General features: G+C 48.2%; 1 protein-coding gene across 1 annotated transcript in view; it reads left to right on the forward strand.

The window, feature by feature from the left end:
• Positions 1 to 1,331: 1,331 nt before the first annotated feature.
• Positions 1,332 to 12,945, forward strand: part of GRHL3 (grainyhead-like 3 (Drosophila)) — a 36,646-nt gene continuing 25,032 nt past the window's right edge. The window contains exon 1 of the mRNA XM_008574967.1: positions 1,332 to 1,410. Coding sequence (XP_008573189.1) covers positions 1,394 to 1,410 — 17 coding nt within the window. The 5' untranslated portion in view covers positions 1,332 to 1,393. The remainder of the gene's footprint in view (positions 1,411 to 12,945) is intronic.

Genomic DNA, 12,945 nt, shown 5'->3' on the forward strand with positions numbered 1-12,945 from the left:
CCAGGAAGACAGGGCAGAGAGATAATTTGCCAAAAGGGAAGGGTGGGGGTTGTGGGGGAGAAAGCGGGGGTGGGGGGAAGATACCAAGATCTTTGGCTTAGATTTGATTCCAAATTAATCCTGGTGGGAGCTTTTTAAAAAGCTCTAGCATTCTCCTGTTTGTGTTTGTGGATATTCCGGGTTTACAAACCTTGTTCTTTACAGAAGACAGCTCATGGCAATTATTCCACAATTACTTCGTCTAACAGGCAACTGATTTCTCCCGAGTACCCAATGCAGAACGAAGCACTTAAGAGTTTGTGAACTGACTGGCTAGCTAAGGCTTCAGAAGTGACTGGCTTAATTTTTCCATCCCTTCTATGCTGGCCAGAGTTATGTGGTTTGCCCACATCCCATTTAGATATGTATCACAACAAATAAAAGGCTGCCCCTTACCTTACTCTTCCACCCACTGCCACCAGCACACACACCCCCAGATTGTGAACTTCTCCATTTTTGGCCTGTTTCTCCAGAACCCAGAGTAGGACCCGGCACAGAAAGGTGTCAGTGAATGTCGCTGAACTGAGGCCACTGACTCCAGCTCCAGAGGCAGTGAGAGGACTGCAGATTCAGATCTGGGCGCTGACACTCACTAGCTTGTGCCCTTGGGCAAGTCATTGTACCTCTCCAGCCTCCATTTCCTCCCTCATCTGTCAAGTGTGTGTGCTGAGGAGGAAAGGACAGGTGATAATAAACCTACCATAGAGGGTTACCGTGAGATTCAAAAGAAATCACTTGAATAACTGCGAAAGGTTATTCATAAACAAGATAGTATCTTGAGAGGAAAGCTCTGAAAAAAACAAAAGGAACTTATACAGAGACCCACCTGGGGAAGATTTGCTCACTCCTTTGAGAATTTCCCAGGGGTAGAGAAGGAGGGGCAAGGAATGGGGGTGGGGGAAGATGTTCCTGAGTATCTAGGATACTAACTAGAAACAGGAATTGAGATTTCCTTTAAACCAAGTATCTGTTTGTTCCTGTAATTTTCCTCTAGTTCTTGCTTCTTTCCAACATTTTTTGCTCCCTCCCTCCTCTCCACCCCCCACCCCCTCACCAAGGAAGGAATTGGCCGGCTCCACCCAGCCGGCCCCCCATGGCTCCGCCCCAGCTCGGCGGGCCAAGAGTTAACAGCTGCACCTGTTGAGGTATACCTGCAGTCGCCCGCACCTGTACCTGCAGCCAATCAGCTCCAGCGCTGCTGGGAACCTACCTGTCAGCAAAATCCCAACACCCAAACCTCAACATAAATCAAACACTTCCCTGGGCAGGGGATGTCTGTGTCAGGAGAGAATTAAGAGACAAGCGGTCAGCAGAGCCTCAGTGCCGATCGATCGTCGGAGCTGGGAGCAGGAAGATGTCGAATGAACTTGAGTGAGTAAACATCGGTGGATGCCGGGCGTTCTCTGAATGTGGAGACTGGATGGGGTTTCTAGGAGGGGGAAGAGCAGGGAGGCCGGCGCCAGGATTCACAGAGCAATTTGTAAGGGTAAATGAATGGGCTGACGATCTTGCTTTGGCGTGTTGAGGCAAGCCCCGGTCTCAAGCTAGAGCTGAGTGTATCCCTGGGAAAATAGTTTTTCTCCTTCTCTCTGCTGAGCAGTTTCGAGCCAGATAGGGAAACACAGGCCTGAAACTGTGAAGGTTTTTGGCACCACTTTTTGATATTCTGAAGGAGCCTTGGAAATCAGAGACAACTCCAATCTCATCAAGGCTTTCTATCTTCTTGCCAAAAGGAACTTCTTTGAGGTGGTTCTAACAGCTGTCTTAGGCAGAGAGTTGGGTTTCTCTAAAGGGACTTGTTTGTTGGGTTGGAACAATCCCAAGTGGGAAGGTTACAGGGTGGTGGTTAAACATGTGCACTCTATAGTGGGCTTGACCTAGGTTCAAATCTAGGCTCTGTCCTTCACATTCTGTGTGATCTCGGAGAAGTCATCCAACTTACTTGAGCTTCATTTCCCTCATCTGGAAAATGGGTACAAGAATGTTTTGTAGGATTCTTGAGAGAGTTAAGAGTGATAAAGGTACACAGCCAAGGTCTGAAGATGTGTTGATTTTATTCAGGCAGTTCTAAGGCTGGGGAAGCTGAGAAGTGGTTTTCGGTGAGGTCACCTCTGTTGCCTGGCAGGATGCAGGTGCCTTCCTGCCCACATCTTGGATTTTGGATCCCAAAAGGCTGATGCTGACCTCTACCACAGACCGCCCCTGCTTGGGGTCCAGACCTCAGAGAAGGTGGGATGAGGCCAGAATCTGGGCTGCTTTAGCCTGGATTCAGGGAGCTGGCAGGAGAAACCAAACTTCTTAAACACCGACTCTCCTCTTCCTGCCACCCTCAGAGAGGGAGGGTCACTGAAGGGAAAGGTCCGCTAGTCAGGAAGGAGAAGAGGTTTCACTTTAGTGCCAACTGCAACTGCGATGTCTTCTAAATTGACGTTCTGGATCTTCATTTTCCCTGAGTCAAATCTCTGTACCTCTAAGGGCCCACAAATCACTTCTGTGTTTGAAGAAAACACAGCATGTCCAAAACCTTCCTCAGACTATCTCCTCCCCCAAACAACTGATTCCTTCCTTTTCACTTCCATGGCTCTGACCTGCCTCAGGGTCAAGTTCAAACTCCCCAGTCAGGCCCTCCAGGCCTCCACCCCACTCACCCCACAGAAGCCTTCATTTTTCCAAATGAGTTTTCTCTCATGCCCCAATGCCCCAGGCTGATCACCCCAGGCTGGTCCCCCTGGGCACTGCCAGGACGCCCTCCCTGTGTCGAGCGCCTTCCTCCCCACTCTCATGTCACACCTACCCCTCCAGAATCAGCCTCCTGGACTTGAATCCCAGCTCCATTACCCAGTAGCCCTGTGACATTGCCTAGCAGCCATGTGACCATGGGCAGGTTAATTGGCTGTCCTGAGCTTCATTCTCCTCAAGTAACACAGGGAGAATAATATCTATTATTATTAAATACAAAGATGTCTGCTTACCCAGGTGATATTTAAAATCTACAGGTACATCTTAGGAAGCTGTTGAATAGTTTTGTGCCACGTCACTGAGGAGGCAGAAGTACAGTTTTACTTTCTCAAAAGCAACTCCACAATAAAATGTGCCATAAGCCAAGCTCATGTAAGTTTAAGTCAAACACTGTGAATACTGGAAGGGAATGCAGGCAGTATAATTAGCAGTAATTATTACAGATTCAGCAAGAAGTGCAAAGTACATTAGGGAGACATGCTAGTGTAAGGTGATCGACACTAGCTGCTGCAACTGACAAACCTGAACTCTGCGTGGTTTAACCTAATAAAAGTCCATTGCGGTTGTTGGACACGAGTCAGAAGGCTGACCTCCGTCTTGTAACTGTGAACTTGAAAAATGTGACTCTAAGGCCACCGCAGCAGAAGAGAGGAATCAAAACTGGAAGTGGCCATCTCTTCTGCTAACAGTTAATAGCAAGGAGGGCGGGGACACAGAAGGAGCACTTGGACGTTTGGTGTGCACTGACTGTCACTACCCGGAACCCGCCGCCTGGGGCTGCCCGGGGCTACGGCCCGCCGCAAGGGATCCTGGGGAGGCGGCCCGGGGCGCCGGAAGTCGCTGCCTACCGCCCTCGTCCCGCGGGAAAACGGCCTGCGCCTACGCGCTGCCCGCCGTCGGGTCTTCTGAGTGGGCGTCGTGACCCAGCAGGCGGGGTCCTGGACTGGGGGCTGTGGGACCCCTCGAGAGCAGCATCCTCGTGGTGACCTCCCGGCCACCTCCCCGCCTTAGCGGTGTGCCCCGAGGGCGTACCGTGTGCCAGGCGCACCTGCACGGTGCCGCCCCGCCCGTCCCCTCGAGTCGGGTACCGTTTACAGCCCAGGGAAGGAGGGGTTCGCGAGCTTTGGGGCTCGGCACATAGTAGGTGTATGCAACGGAGGCGGCGCGTGAGGTTTCCCCTCCACAGCCTCGCTCCGTCCGCAGGCTGGGCCCCGACCCGCTGCTGTCCTCCCATCCCCCCAATCCTTGGAGAGACGCGGCCGAGGGTGGGAGGCGGGGGACGAGAAGCCGTCCGGGTGACTGACCGCGGGCCCCGCCGGCCGACGGTCTATCTGATCTTCAGGAGCGCCGGGCTCCAGACTGCCTGGAGCGCTGAAAGAGTTAACCAGCAACGCCTCCCCGCTGAGGTTTTGTGGTCGAAACCATGATTGCCAGGAGCAAATTTTTGTCGTGCACAAGGTGTGTTATTAAAAGTCGGAGTTACGCTACTGGTGAATGAAAAGTTAAAAGCCCTCATTAAGCTCGGGCTGTAAAGCAGGCGGAGTGGGCCGAGAGGCTGAGACGCAGCACTAACGGCGGCGGCCGTCCGGGCTGCGCGAGGCTCCCGAGCCGCGGGCTGCTTTGCCAGCTGCTTGGAGGGGGCAGGCGCCCCGGCTCATGCCAGGGGCTGGCCGCTCCGTCTCAACAGTGAGTGGCCGGAGCCAAGTGGGTCGTCAGAGCTCCCACCCCTAGCAACAGCAGGTGCAGGGAAGAGCAGCAGGGCTGAAACATACATAGGATCCTCGCGATTGAAACAAAAATAAGCCAAGAATTTACTGAACGCTGACTCCATCAGACGTTGTGTCGAGTGCTTGATAAATATATTATTTCCTTTAACCTTCCCAACAACCCGATGAGGGATGGGAGTGTAAATGCAATTTTGCAGAAGAAGGGAGTGAGGCTTGGCTCAGGCTTGCCCAAGGTCTCACAAAAGAGCTGGGATCTTAACTGGGTCCTAACTGGGGGGCCAGAACAATGCACCACAACACTCTGCTACCCTGCTTCCTACGGATTTAGACACTGAAAAAAGACATGAAGATATGCCCAACTGTTATCTCTGAGTGGAAGAATGTGGATGAATTCTGTTCTCTGTTTCCTATTTTTCTGCAGGTTCCACATTTTATATATTTGTTGTATTTTACAAGTATGGTACTTTTGAAATGGGGAGAGGGGAGAGAATCATTATTTTTTAAAAGCATTATTGGTTCACCTAGAACAGTGTTATTGAAGTGTAGTCCCTGGACCAGTATCGTCGTCGTCATCATCATCCCATCACCTGAGAACTTGTTAGAAATTCAAATTTTCAGCCTCACCCTAGACCTACTGAATCAGAAGCTCTGGGGGTGGGGTTCAGCATTATGTGTTTTAACAGGCCCTCCAGGTGATTCTGATGCATGTGCCAATTTAAGAACCATTGGCCTAGAAGACCTAGAAGAGGATTGGGAAGCAGGAGGTTCCCAGATCCACTGCTGGCCTGCAGTGTAGTTGCTGAGTCAGCAGGCTGAGAGCTTTGCTTTGGGGTCCCACCTGTGTTTAAAGCCCAGCTCTGCTGCCTACGGATTGGGTGACTTTCGGATGAGCTCTGACCTCTTTCAGTGTCAGTTTCTGCATGGTGATAAGAACACCCACCTCACAAGGCATGTGTGGGAATGAAAAAGCACAGAGCTCGCTGTACTAAGTAATTTCGTTCTCTTTTTTGCTCTTGCTTTCTATTCCCTCTCTGGGATTCAGCTTTTCTATTTGTAAAATGCAGCAAATAATCCTGACTGTCTGTCTCCTTCTCTTTATTCCTTTGGTCTTCTGGAAAGGTCAGAACAACTGAGTTAGTGAAAGTCTTGAAGGGAAATTATCTCACATATGTTTGGTATTATTTCACTGGGCCTTCCCAGGAGGTCAGCAAGAATTGGCAACTTTCAAGGGCAAGGACAACATAGTATTCACCTTTGACGTGTCCCCAGTGCCCTGCACCTGGCCTGTTACAGAGTGGCCCTTAGTGAATGTTTGTTGAATGAATCAGTGACTAAATGAATGAAGGGATGTGGCACCCTTGGTTTAGAGGTGTATTTCAACTTTTTTCACACCTCAGTTGCACAGTAGAGGGAAAAAAATAGGAAAATTGGACAAGTAACCAAGAGAAAGAATATATAACATGAACGAAAAATTCCCATACAGGGAAGACCTTTTCAAAGGGTAGAAAGTGAGTTTCTGGTGTAATTAGAAAATGGCACATAATTAATTTACACGCAACCAAAAGTGTTTGCTGGAGCCTGACTGCCCTCAACTTGCCCACCTGGATCCAGATGAGGAGGAAGCTGGTAGTGCTTGCCCCTCTTATCTGGGAATCTCAGGCATCAGGTCTGCTTCTGCCAGCTGGGAAGAGATATTCCATTTTACAGGCAAGAGAAAGTGAGGCTGTGAGTTGTGCAATTTGCTGGGGGCTATCCCCAAAGTGAGTATTAGTAATAATAGTTCACATTATTATGTGCTGGCACTGTGCTGACCACTTTACCTGCATTATCTCATTGTATCGTCCAACTGTCGTACTTCACAGAGTTGGGAAGATTAAATAAGACAATCGCTAGAAACCTGGTACTTGATAAACCTTCAACGAATGGTAGCTATCATAATAATTCTGTAAGGTTAGTACTCTCATATTCCCACATTTTACAGGTAAGAAAACTGAGACACAGAGATGTCAGGTTGCTTGCATATCGTCACACAGCTAGTAGATGACAGTGCTGGAACTGAAACCCAGGTCAGCGTAGCTCTGGGGCCCACACCCGTAACTGTGAGTTCATACTGCCTCATTCAAACTGGAATCACTACAGAGCCATTACCTACACTCACCATTTCCCCATTGAAAACACAAAATGAGCCCCCAGCCCACACAACAAGGCACATTTCACAATGTGTGTGTGTCCAGAAAATCAGATGGGCTGCTGGCAGGTTCAAAAACCCTGGGGTGCCATGTTGTGCCCAGGGAACACCTTTCTTGGGGATCTCTGAAAAACATTTCCTCCGTGAGCAGTTGTGGTAGGGCCTCCCTGTGGGTGATTAATGAGTGTGATTGATCACTGCTGATGAGACTGGGTGGCTCATGGCAGGGTTTGGCAAGTCATTGGGTGTATCTGGGTGTCAACACCCAGTTCAGGTGGCCCCTGGAACTTTTCCTCCTCAGGCTGAAGGGAAGTGGGACCCAGCTCACTGGATCTGTCCTGGGCCAGGAAACTCCTTTGTTGGGGCTTGAGGCTACCCCCTTTGGTGGTGGGTTTTCTTTCACTATCTGCGAAATTGAGTAAGAGTCCTTACTTTTCCATCTCTGAATTGAGATGTCTGTGACATAGGGCAGTGATTGAACTAAGCACTAGATAAGAGGCTAGGAGACTTGAGTCCCAATCCTGCTAGGTGTTACATATCCTTAGGCAAGTCCCTCTCTGGGACTAGATATCTAAGGTCTCTTTGCACTATAAATTGCTAGGATTATAATAGAAGGAAATGATACCAAAGGTCTCAACTAATGGCTGAGACAGCATTTACTTAGTCTCACTGGGAGTTTTAAGTGGCTCAGCGAGAGAGCAGTGGGCATTTCAAGTTGGAAGGGACTTGTGAGGATGAAACCCCACTTCACCACTCTAGGCTTTCTCATACTGGTGCCCAGAATGATGCATGTTGGAGTCAGTAGGCTGAGAGGCTGACTGGGCATGGAGCAGCTGCCACCACACCCCTTCTTTGCTGCAGGAGCAGAGAGAACTGCTGGGGAAAGGCCCCACCCACCCTAGAGCCCCCTGCCTGGGCAGTTCTCACGCCCCCACGGATTAGGGACCAGAGGCCTCAGGAAGTGAGACCTATGGGGTAGATTCCTGAGCTCCTCTCTTTTGATCTTGTTTCTAACTCTCTCCCAAATGGAGGAGAAGCCAGACTGGGAGGCTGGCTCTGAGAAGGCAGCTTTGTGAAGGTCCTCAATGCTGGAAGCCAGAGACCTCAGTTCTAGGCCTGATGCTTCAAGGTACCAGTTAGATGGCCTTAGGCAAGCAGTGGCCCTCTCCATGGCTCAGTTTTTCCTGCTACCAAATGGGGACAGTCATACCTTCCCTCCCTACCTTACAGGGGTGTTGCAGGATCAGAGGTGATGACAAATGTATGAGAAACACGTTGAAAAATATAAACAGTATGCAAATGTGAGGGCTTTTCAAATCTCAGACTTGTTTCCTCCTCAGTGGGCTGGACTTCCTTAAAGTAAAGTGACATATGCAAAGCACCTGCCTTACACCTGCACACAGTAGGCGGACAGGCTCTGGGAACTGTCCCAGGCTTATGCCTTTAATCTTTCCTTTCCTGTCATCTGGAATGTCCAAGGTCCTCCCTGCCCACCTCAATTTTCCCTCTTCCCTTCCACTCTTCTTCTCAACCAACATCCACTACTCTCCTGGGTCAGGCAGGTAAGAAGTCCTGCTTCAGGCTGGCCTGTTAGCTCAGTGTTAGAACACCAAGGTCAAGTGTTCAAATCCCTGTACTGGCCAGCTGCCAAAGGGGGGAAAAAAAGTTCTGCTTCTCTTCCTCACAGTTGTCTGCACCTATCTGATATTAGCTGTTTGTTTATGTGGTGATGTCTGTATTGCTGCTACTAAAATGCAACCTCCATGTCAGCAGAGATGACCGTGTTGTCTTATTCTCCTAGGATGGTCTGGCATGTAGTAGTTACTTGATAAATATTTGTTAAAATGGGGGATGGATGGTTAGATAGATGGATGCCACCCAGGTTTATTGCTTTTTTCCCCTCTCTCCTACATCCCTTCCTAACTAGTGGTTTGTTGGAAAAATGACTAGTCAAGGAGTTCCCAGGCCAGATACTGGGAGGCCTGGCTTTGTAACTTACTTGGCCAATACCTCGGAACAGGTCACCTAACGTCTCTGTTGTCTATTTCTTGTCTGTAAAGTAGGGATAATAACATATCATGTATGTTGGGAGGCTCCACGAGATAGTGAGTGAAGTCAAGGCAAGGTGTTATTACATTGTCTTTTGTTTTTGACACAGAACCTGGTTCACAGGAGGCTTGTGGGGGATGATAATTTAAGAACCTCAGGCAGAGTCTCCTCTTTACATTCATTTGGGGGTTCTGCTATGATGATGGTGATGACAGCTATTATTTACTGAGCGATTATTCTCTGGCAGGCTCTAGGCTAAGCACATTTCTTACTTTAATGCACGTAATTCTTCTAATAACCAATGAGATTAACCCTACACTAAAGTATCCACCCCTGGTGATTCTTCATTACATTACTATGTTCTAATTTTCTTCACTGCATTTATCACTAACTAAAATTAACTCATCTACCTACTTGTTTATGGTTTGTCTTCCCCAATTAGACTCTAAGTTCCATGGGAGCAGAGCCTTATCTGTTTTGTTCTTGGCTTATTCCCCAGTGCCTAGAAGAGTCCCAACTGGCACACAGAAGACCCATTTAACAGATGAGGAAGTAGGCTCAAAAGGGCTAAGTGCCTTACCCAAGGACACAGAGTTACCGAACCCATGGGTTGTGACCCTGGTGCTACTTCCTTCCGTGGTGCTATTGTTTCTGATACGCTGTGCCTTGGTAGAGATCTGATGTAGGAAATGTTGCCCAGGGCCAAGTCCTCTCCCCAGCCCCTCCTCCCCCATTCCTCTTTCACCTTCTGATAGCTCAGGAGTTTAGTCTTGGACAGGCACACCAATAGTGGGTTTGTGGAGGCCCTAGGGAAGGTGACTTCATAGGATGGGAGTTGCCTAGTTTCCCCTGTTTGTTCTGGCCCTATCACCTGTGGGTAGGTCTCACTCCTTCCTGGGACACTTCACGTTCGTCCTGTATCAGCTCCTGGGACTTCTTCCTCTTTCTCACCCACTGGGTCCTCAATCCTCATTTCCAATCTTTAAGAGAACAGAGAGCCAAAAGTTCTTGGATTTTAGAATTTAATGCAAGTCAATGCTAACCTTATCCATAGGGAAGACTTTCTAGAAGCCAAATGGCTCAATCTTAGAACATGAGGTTGATTCATGGCATGAGCAGACGTGGGGACCAGGACATTAGGACTCCTAGCTCCTGGCCAGAAACTTTTCCAGTTGTCTTGCCTTCTTAGTCCCTCCTGCCTTCTGTGGGTGGGAAATTTCTTTCTGCTTTGCAGCAGAGAATTGGTTCAGTGTATTCCAGAGAAGGGAAATTTCCAGAATAGGAAAGGTATCTAGAGACTAGCACAGAGTTTAAGAGCTGCGTTGTGGAGTACAAGCTGAGCCTCCATCACTTATTGGCTGAGTGACCTTGAGCAGTTGATATTATCTTTTTGAGTCTCAATTTCCCCTTCTGTAAAAGGGGATGGTACTTCCTATCTTTCAAGCCTATTGTGTGGAGTAGATGAGATGACACACACAGACAGTGGCATTGTGTCTGCCTACGGTAAACACTTAAGGTACAGTAGCTGCTATTTATCAAGGAATCAGACTTTGGGATCCTAACAGGATAGACTGGAAAACACTCGTAGGCCAGGAAAGCCTCCCAGGTGAACAGTAAACATTATCTGTTCTTTTATTTCTGGTGTGACTTTATTTTTATCTTCTAAAATTTATTTCTGACAGGTCAGCCATCAAAAAAATTTTTTTAAAAACCTTTAAAAAAAATGTATTTTTAAAAGGGTGAGATAACTTATAGCTCATCTGATAATGGATAAAGCTGATAATGATCATTCCACTGGAGTTGGCATATTGGAGCTCCAAACCCAGATCTACCACTGACTTGCAGTGTGACCACGTCTTATAACACTTTGCAGCCCCTCAATGTCTAGCTCCAAGCTGGTCGGGAGCACAGTAATGGCTTGCATGTGTTAAGCACTTGTTATGTGTCAGGCACAGTTCTAAGGATTTTTCATCTGCTGAAGCATTTGATCTTCATAATCCTACATGGTGGGTGCTTTTACTAGAGTTAGTTACAAATGAGGAGCAATGCTAAGCTCTGGTGGTCCCAGTTGACCCAGATGGTAAGGGTCCATCAGGCATATCCTTGCATCTCCCATGCCTCATTGGTTTAAAGGTTCCCTTTAGCCTGGGGCTGGGCAGAGGGTGTGGATGGCCACCCTGGGCTTGCTCAGTAAGTTCCTCTAACCCCAGGCCCAGGAGGCAGCTAGGAAGGGCTTCTTCTCACATCTCCGTCTTGAGGCCCCTTGATTTATGGCAGCAGAAACTTGGGGAGTGCCTCCCTCTCCTCGCCCCTAGAGCAGGAAAGTTTCTGTCATTTCTTTTTCCTGTGTGACAGCTCCATCTCCCTCCCTCTCAGAGCTCAACTCTGCACACCCTGGGGCCCAGTGGGATGGGAGACACTGCCCTGGATGAGGCCCCTGGGGGAGCTGCCACCTGATGTCTACCTAGGTATGGCCTGGGCTGCTGCTGTGCCCACTCTTGGTCTGAGAATGTGGGCCTGAGCAGCTGGGTGGCAGGAGGGCATTTCCTGCAGTGTGATTTACGAAGGTCCTTGCCCACCCCCTAATCTGCCACATTGCTGAAATTCCACCACTAAAAGCATTTTTCTGCTGTGGTAAAGATTTTCCTCCTGCACTGTGGCAAAGCAGTGTGGCTGAGTGAAGAGTATGTGGCTTTGGTGATAGATAAGCCTGAGTTTAAATCCTGGTTGTGTCATGGACTAGCTGGGTGATCTTGGGCATTTTATTATTCTCTCCAAATCTCACATTTCTTCATCTGTAAAAGGAAGCAAATGACCTTTACCTTGCAGGGTCCTTGCAAGAATCAGAGTTAATGAATGGAGAGTGTTTGTATACATCATAGTAAATGGCAGCTGACATTGTTCCTATGTCCCTAATATGGGTGAGTCTATCATGCCCACATAGAAAGAGGCACTGGGGCACCAGGACACCAGTCAGTGCCCTCTTCATCTCTGTGGCTCTCTCTTCCCAGCTTGGACAACTTCTTTCCTACCAATGTCCTTCACATACTCTGCTCTAAAATGAGCACAGAATTTCCAACTTCTATGCCTTTGCTCATGACTAAGAGCATTTACTATACCAGTGATGCTCAAAGTGTGGCCCCCAGAATACTGGCACCAGCATCACCAGGAAGGTTGTTAGAAATTAAAATTCTCGGCCACCCCAGACCTAGTGAATCAGGAACTCTAGGAGTGGGGCCCCGCAGTCTACTTTAACAAACTTTCCAAGTCATTCTCAGGCAGCTACAGTTTGAGAACACTATTCTGTACTATAGCATCATCCTGTCGGAGCTTGAATCCCCTTTGGGCCACTCACTGGGACCTTGGGCAATTCCCTTAACTTTTCTGAGCTTCAGTTTCCTCCACTGTAAAATAAGAATAATAGTATTTGCTTTAAAGGGTGGTTGTGAGAATTAAGTGAGATGATAATTCACGAAAGGTGCTTAGCTCAGTTCCTAAAGCGTGGTCAATGCTCAATAAAGATAAGAAATTTTTATCATCATCATCATTATTCCGTATTATGTCCCCATCCCTGTTCCTCCAGAGATGTCTTCTTCCTCCAAAAAACCTTTTCTGATCTCTTTCCCTTGAGTGCATGTGGCTTGTCTGTTGGGCTCCAGTGCTTTGTATTTCTCCAAGCTTCTCAGGGCAGTGCTCAGTAACTGCAGTTCCTGGCATCTGAGCAGCTGCTCGGGCACTCTACAATAAACGTTGGTCTGAAATGCCATTTTGCAGGACCAGGTTCTGCCTAAGGGCTTCCTTGTGCTGGTGATCTCTGTCATTTGCCATGCTTTCTCACTGACTCAGAATGATCTGTAACCTTCTGTGTTTTTCACAGTCTTGAGGTCAGCTTCTTCAGAAGAATTCCTGCTGGGTTGTCTGGAAATTTTATTTTTTGCTGCTTGTCATTGTCGTTTCCCATCCTGTTACACTAATTTCCCTTGAATAAATGTCTGCCAGTGAAGCATTTTATTGAGTACTCTCTGTAGCCTTGCAAGATCAGGATTATGGTCCTCATACTGTAGATGAGGGAACTGAGTCCCAGGTCTACAGCTTCTACATGGCAACATTTGGTATTGATCTAGCTCCTGAGTTCAGGTCCATTCCACTGCCCCACATTGCCTACTGGGGGCAGAAGAAACAGTTTCAAGTTTTTAAGGCTAG

The sequence above is a fragment of the Galeopterus variegatus genome, unplaced genomic scaffold (genome assembly GCF_000696425.1).
Source record: "Galeopterus variegatus unplaced genomic scaffold, G_variegatus-3.0.2 Scaffold1123, whole genome shotgun sequence".
NCBI classification, from domain to species: Eukaryota; Metazoa; Chordata; class Mammalia; order Dermoptera; family Cynocephalidae; genus Galeopterus; species Galeopterus variegatus.